Source organism: Ochotona curzoniae, unplaced genomic scaffold (genome assembly GCF_017591425.1).
Source record: "Ochotona curzoniae isolate NIBS_2020 unplaced genomic scaffold, NIBS_Ocur_1.0 contig_50, whole genome shotgun sequence".
NCBI lineage: Eukaryota > Metazoa > Chordata > Mammalia > Lagomorpha > Ochotonidae > Ochotona > Ochotona curzoniae.
Window position 1 is genome coordinate 668,275 of NW_024466446.1, and position 13,452 is coordinate 681,726.

At 40.3% G+C, this 13,452-nt stretch overlaps 1 protein-coding gene across 2 annotated transcripts in view; it reads left to right on the top strand.

The window, feature by feature from the left end:
- The window catches only part of RORB (RAR related orphan receptor B), a 133,283-nt gene that overhangs the window by 87,247 nt on the left and 32,584 nt on the right, over positions 1-13,452 (top strand). For both annotated transcript variants that reach the window (XM_040988729.1, XM_040988727.1), the window contains exons 2-4: positions 5,348-5,433; positions 9,929-10,070; positions 12,810-13,208. In XM_040988729.1, coding sequence (XP_040844663.1) covers positions 5,348-5,433; positions 9,929-10,070; positions 12,810-13,208 — 627 coding nt within the window. The remainder of the gene's footprint in view (positions 1-5,347; positions 5,434-9,928; positions 10,071-12,809; positions 13,209-13,452) is intronic.

The following is a 13,452-nucleotide window of genomic DNA, read 5'->3' on the forward strand; positions in this document are numbered from 1 at the left end:
GGAAACTGTTGCTATTGTTGTTTAGAAATTAATAACACTGCACGTATTAACATCTATGCGCTTAATCCTCCTTAGGTCTTAATCATAGTGAGCAGAGTCTTGCAAGATCATGCAAACGTTTATTTTTCTCCAGATTTGGAGTGAACACCAAGCATAAGGTTTCTTTCTGTTATAAAATTACCAAAAACAGCATTCAAATGTAGAGGTTTATAGGCGTGTACACACATACACACACATCTGATTTTGAAGTAAACTCTATTGGCCAATGCATTTTTTGCATTTTACAGACAGAATCACACTTTTTTTCTTTTTAAATTTTACTAGTACTCGAGGGGATAAATTGAAGCTGCCGCTGATTGTTTTGTTATAGCGGAATATTTCGTGCTGTCTTTGGTGATTTCTTTCACTGATGACCCTTTCTTCTAATGCAGGTGATCTTTCAAAAGCTCACAGAAAGTTCACATTATGAAAAGAAGAAAACACGCACTTAGCAAGGTTCTTGTGACAGAATAAATGTGTTCTTAATTCCAATTTTTAATGAACTTTCTGAAATATCCTTGTATCTTCTCTAAAAAATAGAAATCTACTCTTTAGAAGCAGCTCAAACCTTAAATAGGGAAAAATGATTTCCTGCCATTTTAATGCCCCTGATAGCATCAAATGCCATTAGTATAAATGAATATATAAGACGGACAACAATGAACATCTCCATTTCAGTGTTGTCATGGACTTGCGGACAATGGGAATGTTTCGGAAAAGCAGCTCAAAGAGGGACACTTGTTACGTGGAGTAAATTGCAGTATCCATCCTCACTTCTTTTGGTGAATGATGTCTCCAGGAATAAGAAGAAGCAGTCTTCATTTTCATAGAGCTCCCCCAGCTGTATCAACACTGAATAAAGCTGTTGGGGATTACATGCAGCAGGCTGCATCTGATGGACTCAAAACTAAGATAGCTCAGGCCCCACAACATTTAGGATTGTGCCGGTAATCTCTTTAGGGGCAGTGTGCAACCTCAGCAGAACAAACATTTCAGTCTTTGAGGGAGCGACAACTACCTTGCGCTCAGCGTGGGACTGAGACAAAGCCCTAGCCACTTCACAAAAGGTAGCTGAGCGCAAGTTGTTTAGCACAAGTAAATGACAAGACAGAGTTTCTGCAGTGACCTCTTAAATGACCAATTTACCCCTTTACCTCTGTGGCTGTGTGCAGATGAAAATACTTTCTTTGAAATTTTGCATGTCTCCCTAAAAAAAAAAAAGAATGTATTTGTAAAGATAATGATACTCAAAGCCTGTCTCTAATTCCTGAATCATTCTTGTCTCTAAAGGTAAAATGAGAATTAAAATTGTCTCTCCAAGTCTATAACTTCTTCTCATTTCAAAATTCATTGCAGAAGCAATGAAGGCGGAATTGCAAGTTTGCTGGAATATAAATTATATAATAATGTGATTCTCAGGGCAGAAATCTGCAGTCTCCTTAGCTATTGTAGCATTATCTATGTCAAAGACATTCAGATCTCTTGCAGATAATCCAAAAAATAAGTTCTTCAAGTCTGAGTTCTTTTAGAAAGTTACTGTGGTATTTTTCTCTTTCTCTCCCTTTCCTTCTTTCTCCTCTCTCTCTCTCTCTCTCTCCTCCCCGCTCTCCCTCCCTCCCCCACACACACAGAGGGAGAGAAAGGGAGAGAACTCTTACTACGCCCCGTAGTTTGCTTATATATTATTTGCTATGTCAATGACTAAGGGTACCTTTAAAAACAAAAATGCTTGCTAACATAAAAATGTTTCAAATAATGCCACTATTTGGTTTTTGGCCACCCAAAAAAGAACATAAATGCGTTGACCAGTAACAGCTGCTATTAGATTACGATTTTTCTATGGTGATCATATTCTAATCTTACACAAATGTCCTCCTAATAGGAGGTGGTGATCCACCCATGTAACTCATGAAACAGTATGAGTTCACCTTCGTGTTACAAGATTTCCCTTTTCAACAACAAAGATATCAAAATTAGATATTGATCGCTGCCTTTCAGAGTATATTCTTGTCTTTTCGTCTGCAGTCCTGACTGGTTTCTTGTCTAAACACGAACCTAGAGACTGAGTCTTTCTCATTGGCAATCAGAAAAGGGCGTGTTCTGCTTGCTTCCAAACTCTGACCTGATGCTTGGAATCTCAATGAAATGAATGGGAAACAAGACTGAGTAATTTCCACCCAGACTCCAGCTTCTTGGCATTTTTCTAGGTGTGTGTTTAGTTAGCAATCCAATCTTTGCGTGGATTTTACTTTTCGACACGATTATATCTGTTTCAACAGATATAAATTATTTAATTACCTTGTCCACTTTTGGCATGACAGTCAAATTATATGAAACAGAATTAACAGGCAGACCGAGGGTTCAGGAATGTATTTCCACATCTGTCCTATCCTGGATTTTCCTCTGCTGCTTTCAGTTAACCTGAAAGAGACAATTCTTTGTTAGTAGCTTGATTTGCTTAATTTCAGATAGAAGCCTTATCTTATCAGATCAGAAACATCTGGTAATCTTGTGCAAAATATGTCCACCCCAGCAATCTCAAGATTCTGAGTTCTTCTTGCAGCACCAAGTATGAAAACTCAGTATTTCTTGAAGTCTTTTTTTTTTTTTTTAATGGAAGCATATCAAATCATTGGTCTGAATGAAAGCCAGGATGACTAGGCTCACTGTTCTGGGGAGTTTTAAAACTCTGCTTTGAGCCCTGAAGAGCAAGTCAACAACCCAAGAGCAATGCTCCTGTCCTCAATGGACTTCAGATGCCCAGCATACAACAATAGCCTGGATGGGATGGAGGACCCAGAAAGGTGGAAATTGAGAGCCACAAAAGTATGCATAGTAAAATGTTTTCTTTCCAACAGAGAGCACCTCAAATTCCCATTCCTACCACCATTCCTGAAGGGAGCTTTTAAGAGTGATGTATTTTCTTTTGGTGAGGGTGTAGAGAAAGGAAACTTACACACTGTTACTGGGGATGCAGATTAGTATTGAAATTATGGGAAACAGCATGGAGATTCCTCAAAAATCTAAAAATAGAGCTTCCATATGTTCCATCATCCCACTACTGCATATACATCCAAAAGGAATGAAATCAGTATGTTGAAGACATCTGTACTCACACATTTATTGCAGCATTATTCACAGGAACCAAGCTATGGACTCAATCTAGGCATTCACCAATGGATGAATGGATCAGGAAAATATGGTATATGTACACAACGGAATATTATTCAGCCATTTAAAAATATGAAAAGCTGTTGTCTGTAGCAGCATAGACAAAACTGGATAACACTATGCTAAGTGAAATAAAGACAAATACCAACTGCTCGCACTTAGATATGGAAGCTGAAGTTGATCTCCAAGAAGCAGAGAATAGAATAGAATAGAATAGAATAGAATAGAATAGAATAGAATAGAATAGAATAGAATAGAATAGAATAGAACAGAAGTTACCAGAGCCTGGAAAGAGTTGTGGGGTGGAGGAGAGGAGGGGAGGATGTCTGTAAAGATACGATTGGCCAACAGGAACAGCTTCTCATGTTCTACGGCTCAATAGGGCAATTACAGTTGAATCAATCAATGAAATACTTCAAAATTGTTAATAGAATTTTGGATGTTCTCAAAACATAGGAATGTTAAATGTCTGAGGTGACAAATATGCCAACAGTTCTGATTTATTAGAACTATATCTGTATTAAAACATCACAACGTGCCTATAAATACCTATGATTACTACATGTGAATTAAAATATATATTCATAAATAAAATTAAGGCAGTGATGCGTTTCCCTTTTTAGTTTTTTATTTGTGTATGTAAAGGAAACAGATTTCATGTAGTTCATATATGTGATTTTAAGAACATGATACTTCCCACTCTTCCTCCCTCAATCTGATGCTTCTTCCTCCGTCCTTTCTTACTCTTAAGTTTTGCACTGACATTCTTTCAATGTGCTTTACAAACACAAGTGTGACGCTCCACTAAATACAGAATTCAACAAGTAGTAAGTAGAAAGACCACTGTTCCTCAGACTAGACAAAAGCTACAAAAAAATCATCAAACCTCAATATATCAGTCACTCATATACACTACTTTTTTTTTATTCTTCATATTAATTACCACAAATCAGAAAAAATATATAATGTTTTTCTTCTGGGGCCTGGCTTATTTCACTAAGCATAATCATCTTCAGTCGCATCCATTTTATTGAGAAAACGGGGAGGGATGTTATTGTCCTTTTGCCTGGGTAGCATTGCACCATGTATACATACCATATTTTTTCATCCAGTCTTCACTGCTGGACATCTGGATTGATTCCATGAATCTTTGCTATGTGAATTGAGTTGTTCTAAACCTGGGGCACAGGGACCCTTTCATATGCCAATTCCATTTCCTTTGGGAAAACATCGGACTGAAATGTTCATTCTATCATGCGGTTGGGAGACCTATAGAACATGCAATATTCACAATGTACTATATATGATAGAATGTTTTGAGTGCTTTCATTACAAAGAAACACTAAGTGTTTCAGAAAACATTTGTCGGTTGTAGCTAATACAGTTTCATTCATGTACAAAAACAACACCTATGAAAGTATATAATTTATGTCAATCAAAATAAAATCTATGCATGTACCTTAATCATGGTTGTGTATCTGTGATAAGCATAAACTTATACATAATCATAGATCTTGATCATGTACGTATGTGTATCTTTGCAGAGCTGTCTGCAGAGGCACAGACATACAGGTGTCTATAAGACATCACAGCACATTGCAAACGAACAAAATGGCAACTGTGCCCACCTCCTGTCCACCTCCTGGCTTTGCTTTATTCCTTATTCAACCTCTTGCTGAAATAAGACCATGTGAAAACTTTCAGTGACTTAGTTTTTAAGTGCACATAGGGAAACCAAAGCCACTAGTTCAAGGAATCTAACTCAAGCTGTTTCAAAATCGAGGGCAAAAAGAGAAGAAAACAGTGAAATTAACAGTTTTGACAACTTCTAGTCTCTGATGATGCTTTTTTAGTTTAAGAGGAAAAAAAAAACAGCATAAGTAGTTGCAGAGGTTCCCTATATCATACAAAAGAAGCTCAGCAGAGCCATTAACATAGTCACCTGTGACACTGAGGCCACCACACCCTCCCCAGCATCATAAAACTACCCTGCCCTAACGCTAACCCTGCCCTAACCCTAACGCTAACCCTGATGCTAACCCTACCCTAGCCTCCCTACAGAGACCACAGGCAGAGAGACAGGAGCGTAAAAAAAAAGACAGCTTCATAAGCTCAAATGTCTGCCTTCCCCTTTCAGCACAAATTGAAGTGATACCATGCAAAATTTGTGGCGATAAGTCCTCCGGAATCCACTACGGAGTCATCACATGTGAAGGTTGCAAGGTATGGGCTCACTCCCTCACGTTCCCATGTGTGTGCACCCCAAAGTTCATGTCGTGATGTTTTCTTGAAAAAGACCTGCCAGCCGCTGACACTGGAATCTTTGTTGAGTGGGTGAGCAGGTGGATTTTCTGTGTGTGTGTGTGTGTGTGTGTGTGTGTGTGTTTCACCTTTACCTGTTTGTGATGTTCCACCTGATCAGCAGCTCCTTAGAAACCGAGTATTCCTTAAGAGCTTGATAGCGCATGTTCATGGAGTATGCACATGCTGACTGCAGCATTGTCCTCCAACATTGTCTGCAGGACACTAGACAAGAGAGAAGTTTACAACTTACGACTGTGAGCCAGTGGGTGTGCATCGATGCACCTGCTTGAGAAAGCACTGTGTGTATGATTGCCCTTTATTCTCTCATTTCAGAAAAAAAAAAAAAAGAACAGGAAACTGGGATCTTGGCAAGTCAGAAAGGACCAGATAATCTCTAGATCTGCTTAAAAAAAAAATCCTTACCTCAGTGTCTTCCTTTTGCCAATGAGGTTCTGAAGTAAGAAGCAAAATTATGTCATCTCAGCCATTATCACTGATCCGGAAAGCTGAATTGGCCGAAACTCTCAGTCCAATTTGTGCTCCCAGAAAGATCTTACCAACACGTCCAATGACAAACCTAATCCTGTGAGCAAGTTTCTTCCAGAAGAAAAGAATTGACGAAATAGCAGGCAAAATACACTGAAATAAGAAATATCTGAAGGCCCAGAGCAGTAGCCTAGTGGCTGGAGCCCTCACCTTGCTATGTGCCAGGATCCCATATGGGTGCCAATTCATGTCCCAGTTGCTTCACTTCCTGTCCAGCTCCCTGCTCGAGGATGAACCAAGGCCTAAAGACCCTGCAACCATGTGGGGAACCTAAAGGGGGATCCTGGCTTTGGATTAGCTCAGCTCTGGCCACTGTGGCTGCTTTGGGTGTGAACCAGCAGGTGGAGGATCTTTGTCTCTCCCTCTCTCTGTATATCTGACTTTCCAATAAAAATAGATAAATCTCCCAAAAAATTTTTGAAAAAGAAATACTTGAAACATAGATGTTTAAAAGAGGAATTGAAGCATTTGTACACTAATACTAAAGAAAGAATAACTAAATAAAATGTAGCTGCAGTCTGAGAAGGGAATAGGTAATAGAGGTCTAAATTGTGGGCATGAACTGGTGTATTTAGGGTCAAAGATCCAAGCAAAGGAAATCATTGACTTCAGTTCAGTGCACCCAAAGAGGTCTAGTATGTCATGAATTCTAAGATCCAATCTTAATTTTAAGAAATTTTTAAACATAAATGGGGGGCAGAATATACCGTTAACTGACATAGTAGTTTGTTCCGTGTGAGAAACTGACAGTCTTTGTGATACCCTTGTGATATGTATATATATATTTGTATTATATATTAATATATGATGTTATAATATATAATACCATATATTATACATATATGTAATTCCTCAAATTGAAACCAAGTGAAAGAAAATAAAGAAATGAGAATAAAGATGGAAATTGGGAATAAAGATCCTAATAATGATATGATCCATGGGCAAATCTCTAGAGATTTTTTTTTTTTTTGCTCTCTACAAACATATAATTAAGAATTGTTTTAAAATGTTTTACTTAATTCATTACTTATTTGTTCGAAAGTAAGAGTGACAGGGAAGAATGCAGGCAGAAATAGGGTGAGATCTTCCACCTGCTGGTTTGCTTCCCATATGCTTACAACAGCTGGTGCTGGGCGAGGCCCCAGCCAGGAGCCTGGGAGTCTACCCGGATCTCCCATGTAGATGGCAAAGACCAACATTCTTGGGCCGTCACCTGCTGCCTCACAGGGTGTGCATTAGCAGGAACCTGGGCGCTGAGTGTAGGAGCTGGGACTTGAGCATGCCACGTGGAATATGGGCGTCCAAGAAGCACCTGAACTGCTGAACAGGAACATGTAACCTTAGAATTGTGTGTAACCTACAACAATTAAGCAACAGTCATGCTTTACCTTTCCTGAAGAAGCTGCTGCTTTCTTGGTGTAGTGAAGAGTTCTCTTCAAAACCAGTCGTAATGTTGGAACCAAAACCATCCCCACTGACAGCATTTCTGACTCATCGAGCAGAAATGTTTGTTATTTGGTTAAATCAATCTTACTGGGAAAATATTTTATGTTAAAACGTAGTGACATGTTCATGCTTAGGAGCAAGACACTTTAAACAACAATTTCTGTAAGATTTCAGGCCTGTACAAGTATATGCCAATGGGCCAACGGCCAGGATTAGGTACTGGAGGTCTTGTCATTTTTTTCTCTTTAAAGAAGAAAACCATAACCAGAGAAATGATCCTGTGATATGAGTCACACTCTGAGGTCTCCGTCAAGATGACTTTGTCCACTAAGCTGTTTTTATTTATCTCATGAAAAAGCCCACATTTGTAAATATGAGAATGCTATATTTTTCTCCAAAGAGAAAACCTAAGAAAGTCTATTTACAATGAGATCCCAGTGTCAGGACATTTAGTATCAACCTCTGAGTTTTTCATTATGCTGTTTTCAAGTCAACATAAACCACCCATTTTACACAGCATCCATTCAGCTCAGACACTCATTCAGTTTTCTATTCATTCAACATAATTCAAACCAGAAACTCTTGCTCATGCCAAAAAACTCATTTACAAAAATGAGCAACAGATAAGCAAGAAATGCTTCCTAATTAATGTCAAATTGGCCTTAAAATATAGTGGTAGCTGTGACTTCAGGAAATCTTTTCTGTCAACTCCTACTTAGTGGTAGTGGAGTTTACCAGAGATTTTTTAAAAACAAAATTATGTCTTAAAATGTACTTTTCAAAACACTGTTGGTTATTCTGTCCAACAGTCTCCATGGAATGTGAAGGACATCATTTCTTTTTATTTTACTGTTTATTAATTTATTGGAAAGGCAGAGTTGCAACGTGGGGGCAAGAGACACGAAGAAATTTTTCATCTGTGGGTTCACTCCCGACATGGCCACAACAAGAAGCTGCAGCTCCTTCTGGATCTCCGTATGGGCTCAGGCACCCTAGGACTTGGGCCTTCTCCCGCTGTGCTTCCAGGTGCATTATCAGGGAGCTGAATTGGAAATGGAGCAACTGGGACTCAGACACGCTCCCATATGGGATGCAGACATCATGTGTAGCACCTCAACCTACTGCATTACAATGCAAGCCCAGAAGGGCACCATTTCAATCCCTAAATGGAACCTGTAATCCAACGAGTTGTATGAATCCAGTAGAACTTGAGCATCAAGCATCTCCTTCCATTGCCAATGGTTCATTAAGTAAACAATAGACATGGGTGTACACAGGGGTTTTTAATTGGCTTTAAGCCCTCTTTCTCTCTAAGGAGATCCTTGGCCACACACTTAGCACAGTGCCAGGCCAGTCATATCGAAGCCCATGACAGAAGGAAGCCGGTAAGCTCTTGTCTTTCCTGAAGCCATTGGGTTTTCCCCCTTTGTGCTAATGTTGATTTAACACTGGACCAAAATACTCTCCTTCTTGGTGGCCAATTTTTGTTGCACCATAAGTCTGCAGCTGAGGGGATTGCCTCTCAGCCTCACCTAGTCCCAGCCCTGCTTTATCCTGCTTTGAAGAAGAAGCTTGCAAGACCTATTTCAGGTCCTTTGGAATGAAGGGCATTAAGCTTACCCTTCTTTTCCTGGCACTTAAAGCATACTGAAGTGGCTGGCTTCAAGTCCCAGCTCCTCTCCCAACTCCAGGTTCCTGGAATGCGTATCTTAAGCAGCAGCAGCTGATGGCTCAAGCAGCTGGGTCTCTACTACTCATCTGGGAAACCTGGGTGAAGTTCCCCACTCCTGAGTGGTGTCTGGCCCATTCCACCCCTGCAACTGCGGCAAGGGAGTGAATTGATGGGTAAATGATCTCTCTCTCTCATGTCTGAATTTCGAATAAAGTAACATGTTTTTTAAAAAGATTCCATGAGTTATCTTTACCCACAGTTTCTCTTGCTCTGTCTACTGTGAACTCCTCTTGCACAAGGTATTTTGTGTTTTATCTGTTTTGCTCAGCGCAGTCCAAAAGCTGAGTGATTATAAAACCTGACTGCAAGGGGTATGAAAAGTTGCAGGATAACTTCCATATCTCTGGAGAAGAATGCTTCTTTTTCTCCAACAGGATTTTTTTTAAAGATAGCTAAAGGAGTTAGTATCCAAAGAATACTCTTAAAATCAACTCAGCTGTGAGTGTATCTAAAGGGGGCATGCCTGGTCGCTAACACTAAATAAATAGATGCATATGTAAACAATACCTGCCGATAATATTTATTATCTGCAGCAAAACATGCGAAAGCTATCTGGGGCACAGAATGCAAAGAATCTTAAAAATCACGTTGTTAACACGCACTGTGACTAACCTAACATATATGTTAATGTTCACGCCATTCCCATTCTTACACAATTCTTTCCCCTCTCACCTCTGCTTCTCCCCCTAGGGATTCTTCAGGAGAAGCCAGCAGAATAATGCCTCTTATTCCTGCCCAAGGCAGAGAAACTGCTTAATTGACAGAACCAACAGAAACCGTTGCCAACACTGCCGGCTGCAGAAGTGTCTTGCCCTAGGAATGTCAAGAGATGGTAAGGCAACATCCTCCTACTTCTTCCTTACAGTGCACGTATTGCTGGGCTCTATGTAAAGACCGTGCTTGTGAGTCAATAGCTGCCTGGAACAAGAAACTTGTAAAAATCTCAAATGTCCAGGGCAGGTCACATGACCCTGAATCGAAGCGTAGAGAGGATGCCTGCACGGGGTGATAGCGATGCAAAATGAGGAAGAACATGGAGACAGGCAAAGGGAATCAGGTTTACTAACGTAATCCACCTACCACTAAGTACTAGATTTACAGTATCTAGATTTAGAGGACATAAAAATCTAAACCATGGATTACTACACATTCTGCCTCCGCATCAGAAAATATTTTCATTCTCAATTTTTTCATTTCAATTCCCATAAATTGTAAGCAAACAAATACAAAATTATTCCTTTTAAGCATTTGCTGGTTTCATTTTACTTGAAAGGCTAAGAGACAAGATAACACAGAGGTTGTCCGTCAACTGCTTCATGCCCCAAAGGCTAGAGCCAAGAATCGGTCTGGGTCCCCCACGAGGATAGCCTTGTGCTTGAGTCAGCACCTGCGGCTTCCCACAGTGCCCATCAGCAGGAAGCCATCATCAGAGAGAGATCTGAGACTCGCATTCAGACACTTGGGCATGCCAAGCCAAACGATTGTGTTAAAATGGGTAGAAAGTAGCTCAATCTAGGCAAAAAGAAAGTCTTCATCTACAGCCGGATACATTCTTGTGTTCACACCCAGAACTCTGTAACAAAGAGTTATTGTGAACCTGCGTGAGTGAATGCAAATGAGGCAAGGTCCATTACTTTCCCGAGGGACAGGCCAAGTGTCCTTTCTGATTCAATTTTTATTCCTTTTTTCCTATGTAGAAATATGTTTACGTAGAGAATAATGCAGAGTACATAGTTTGGAAAGATGTGTATATAAAGATGCATATGGAAACATAACATGAAGGTATATAGAAAGTTTTCCCAAGAAGTTACTGCGGAATTCTATTCACAGAGAAACTGAAAATATCATGGCAGTTAGCAGGCAAATAACGTTGTCTTCGAGAAATAGAATCTAATCACAGCAGTGGCTCTACATGCAAAGTTAAACACAATGATATAAATGATATAAAAGTGACAACTGAGGTGGAAAGCGGAGTTTGATATGAAATAATCAGAGTGCTTATCTTCATTGAGAAAAACGACTGCATAATTATCACCTCATTTTGCTGCTCAAGCAGCACAGAGAGCCAGGAATGTAAGCTTTTAAAAAGGGCCTAGGGAAAAGTGGCTTCTCTAAACCCACCCTCCCCTGTGTAATCCAGCAGGTCCTGAAGAACACCAATGACCATGCAAATACAGTCATTTCTAATAGCAACCTCACCTACCAATGAGAGCTGGGACTTGAGGGCTCCATCCAGAACAGCCTATGTTCAGATAAAAGGTGGTAGTTTGTTCCTAAAGGAAGAAGGAGAAAATTAATTTTGGAGGAATATTCTAAAGGGTGGATGGCAGTTTAGTCACAGCAGGAATTTCCTCTGTAGCTTCTTTGCGCACTGGACTTCTTCAGCACTGCACCACGACTTATTCTCAAAAAAGCACATGTCTTGCTCAGTGCATCCAGGACACTGAATTTGCTTGTTCCTTCTATGTCCTCCTCGTCCTCCTGGCGGAGCTCTCAGCAGCAACAAGTGATACAAACACAGTCACAAAAGAAAAATGTAGCCAAAACTCAGAGGATGGCTCTCGGTTGGTCCTGAGTTCATCCCCTACCTCGGACATGCGCTGATTCAGACAAGACAAACACAGACATAAAACAGGAGTTGACAGCAAGTGAGGGAGTGTCAGCGTCCGTCAGAGTTCAGGAGCTTGGGCTCTGCCAGAGACAGCACATTGAAATGAAAGCCCCCTCTTACCACTCTGTTTAAAAAAAAAAAAAAAAAAATCTTCCCCAAATTTTCTTAGAATTACTAAGTATTTTTCTGGTAGAGAGAAGCAAAATGGCTCAGTTTATGCTCTGCGTCTGTGTTGAAATATTGCACTGCATGCCGTTAAAATGTATCAATATTAACATGTTAATCAAATTTTGAAAGAAAAGATTATGAACAATAGAATGAGAAAAAGTAGCTACTGCTGTCTCACTTGCTGGATAGTGAATGTACAAATGGCCACTGTAGAAAAAAAAAGAGTCTATTATTTGATCCCAAAAGCAAAGTGAAGACAAATAATGTGATTGACTTAAAATTATATTTATCGCCCAGGCCCACATCCTTGGTGTTATCCAATATACTCCTTAAAAAGTACGACTGCAAGTGAAATACTAAGCTGGTATCTGACAATCTAGCAGTCCAGTTGCTTTAATAATGAATAAATAAATAAACATGAATAACACATTTTGCTTGGTATTTTAATAGAAGATGCCAAGAGTGTTTGATTGTTTTTGTTTCACTAGTGAAACAGGTAACTCTGTCTTCTTCATTACACATGAATTTAATTCATGGTTACCAAGAAATTCAACGTTTTTACATTTTTGTCTAGCCTAAGTTTGGTGTCACCATTCACAGAAATCACTACAGGTCACTTCTAACTCTACCCTTCACCAAACAGAGAGTGCAAGTGAGCCGACTTGCGCTGTAGCAGGTGGTGTTTATGTGTCTGACGTTCTGGGGACGACCATCCGCGGCCACTTGGAGCTGAGGGGGTTAAATGAGAAGGCTAACACGCAGTGTTGTGTTCTGCTTTCCTCTCTGCCCCAGCTGTGAAGTTCGGGAGGATGTCCAAGAAGCAACGGGACAGCCTGTACGCGGAGGTGCAGAAGCACCAGCAGCGGCTGCAGGAGCAGCGGCAGCAGAGCGGGGAGGCGGAGGCCCTGGCCAGGGTGTACGGCAGCAGCATCAGCAATGGCCTGGGGAGCCTCAACAGCGAGACCAGCGGCACCTATGCCAACGGGCACGTCATCGACCTGCCCAAGTCCGAGGGGTACTACACCGTCGACTCCGGCCAGCCGTCCCCTGATCAGTCAGGACTTGACATGACTGGAATCAAACAGATAAAGCAAGAACCTATTTATGACGTCACTTCCGTCCCCAACTTGTTTACCTATAGCTCTTTCAACAATGGACAGTTAGCACCAGGGATAACCATGACTGAAATTGGTAAGTAGGATCTCCTTCGAGCTCATTTTTTTTTTTTTTTTGCGAATGATTTGAAGTTGCCCTGGTTGTAATTAACAGGGTCACTTTCTTAGATACTAACAAAACGGATGAATGACTTGCATTCCTGGCACCTGCAGAGAAAAACAAATAGGTTTCAAAATGTAGTCTAATACATGTCATTGGCCCTTTGCTCCATAAAAGTTTATTTCAAGCAAAGGAAGGAGGAAGAAATTGTAAATAGTAA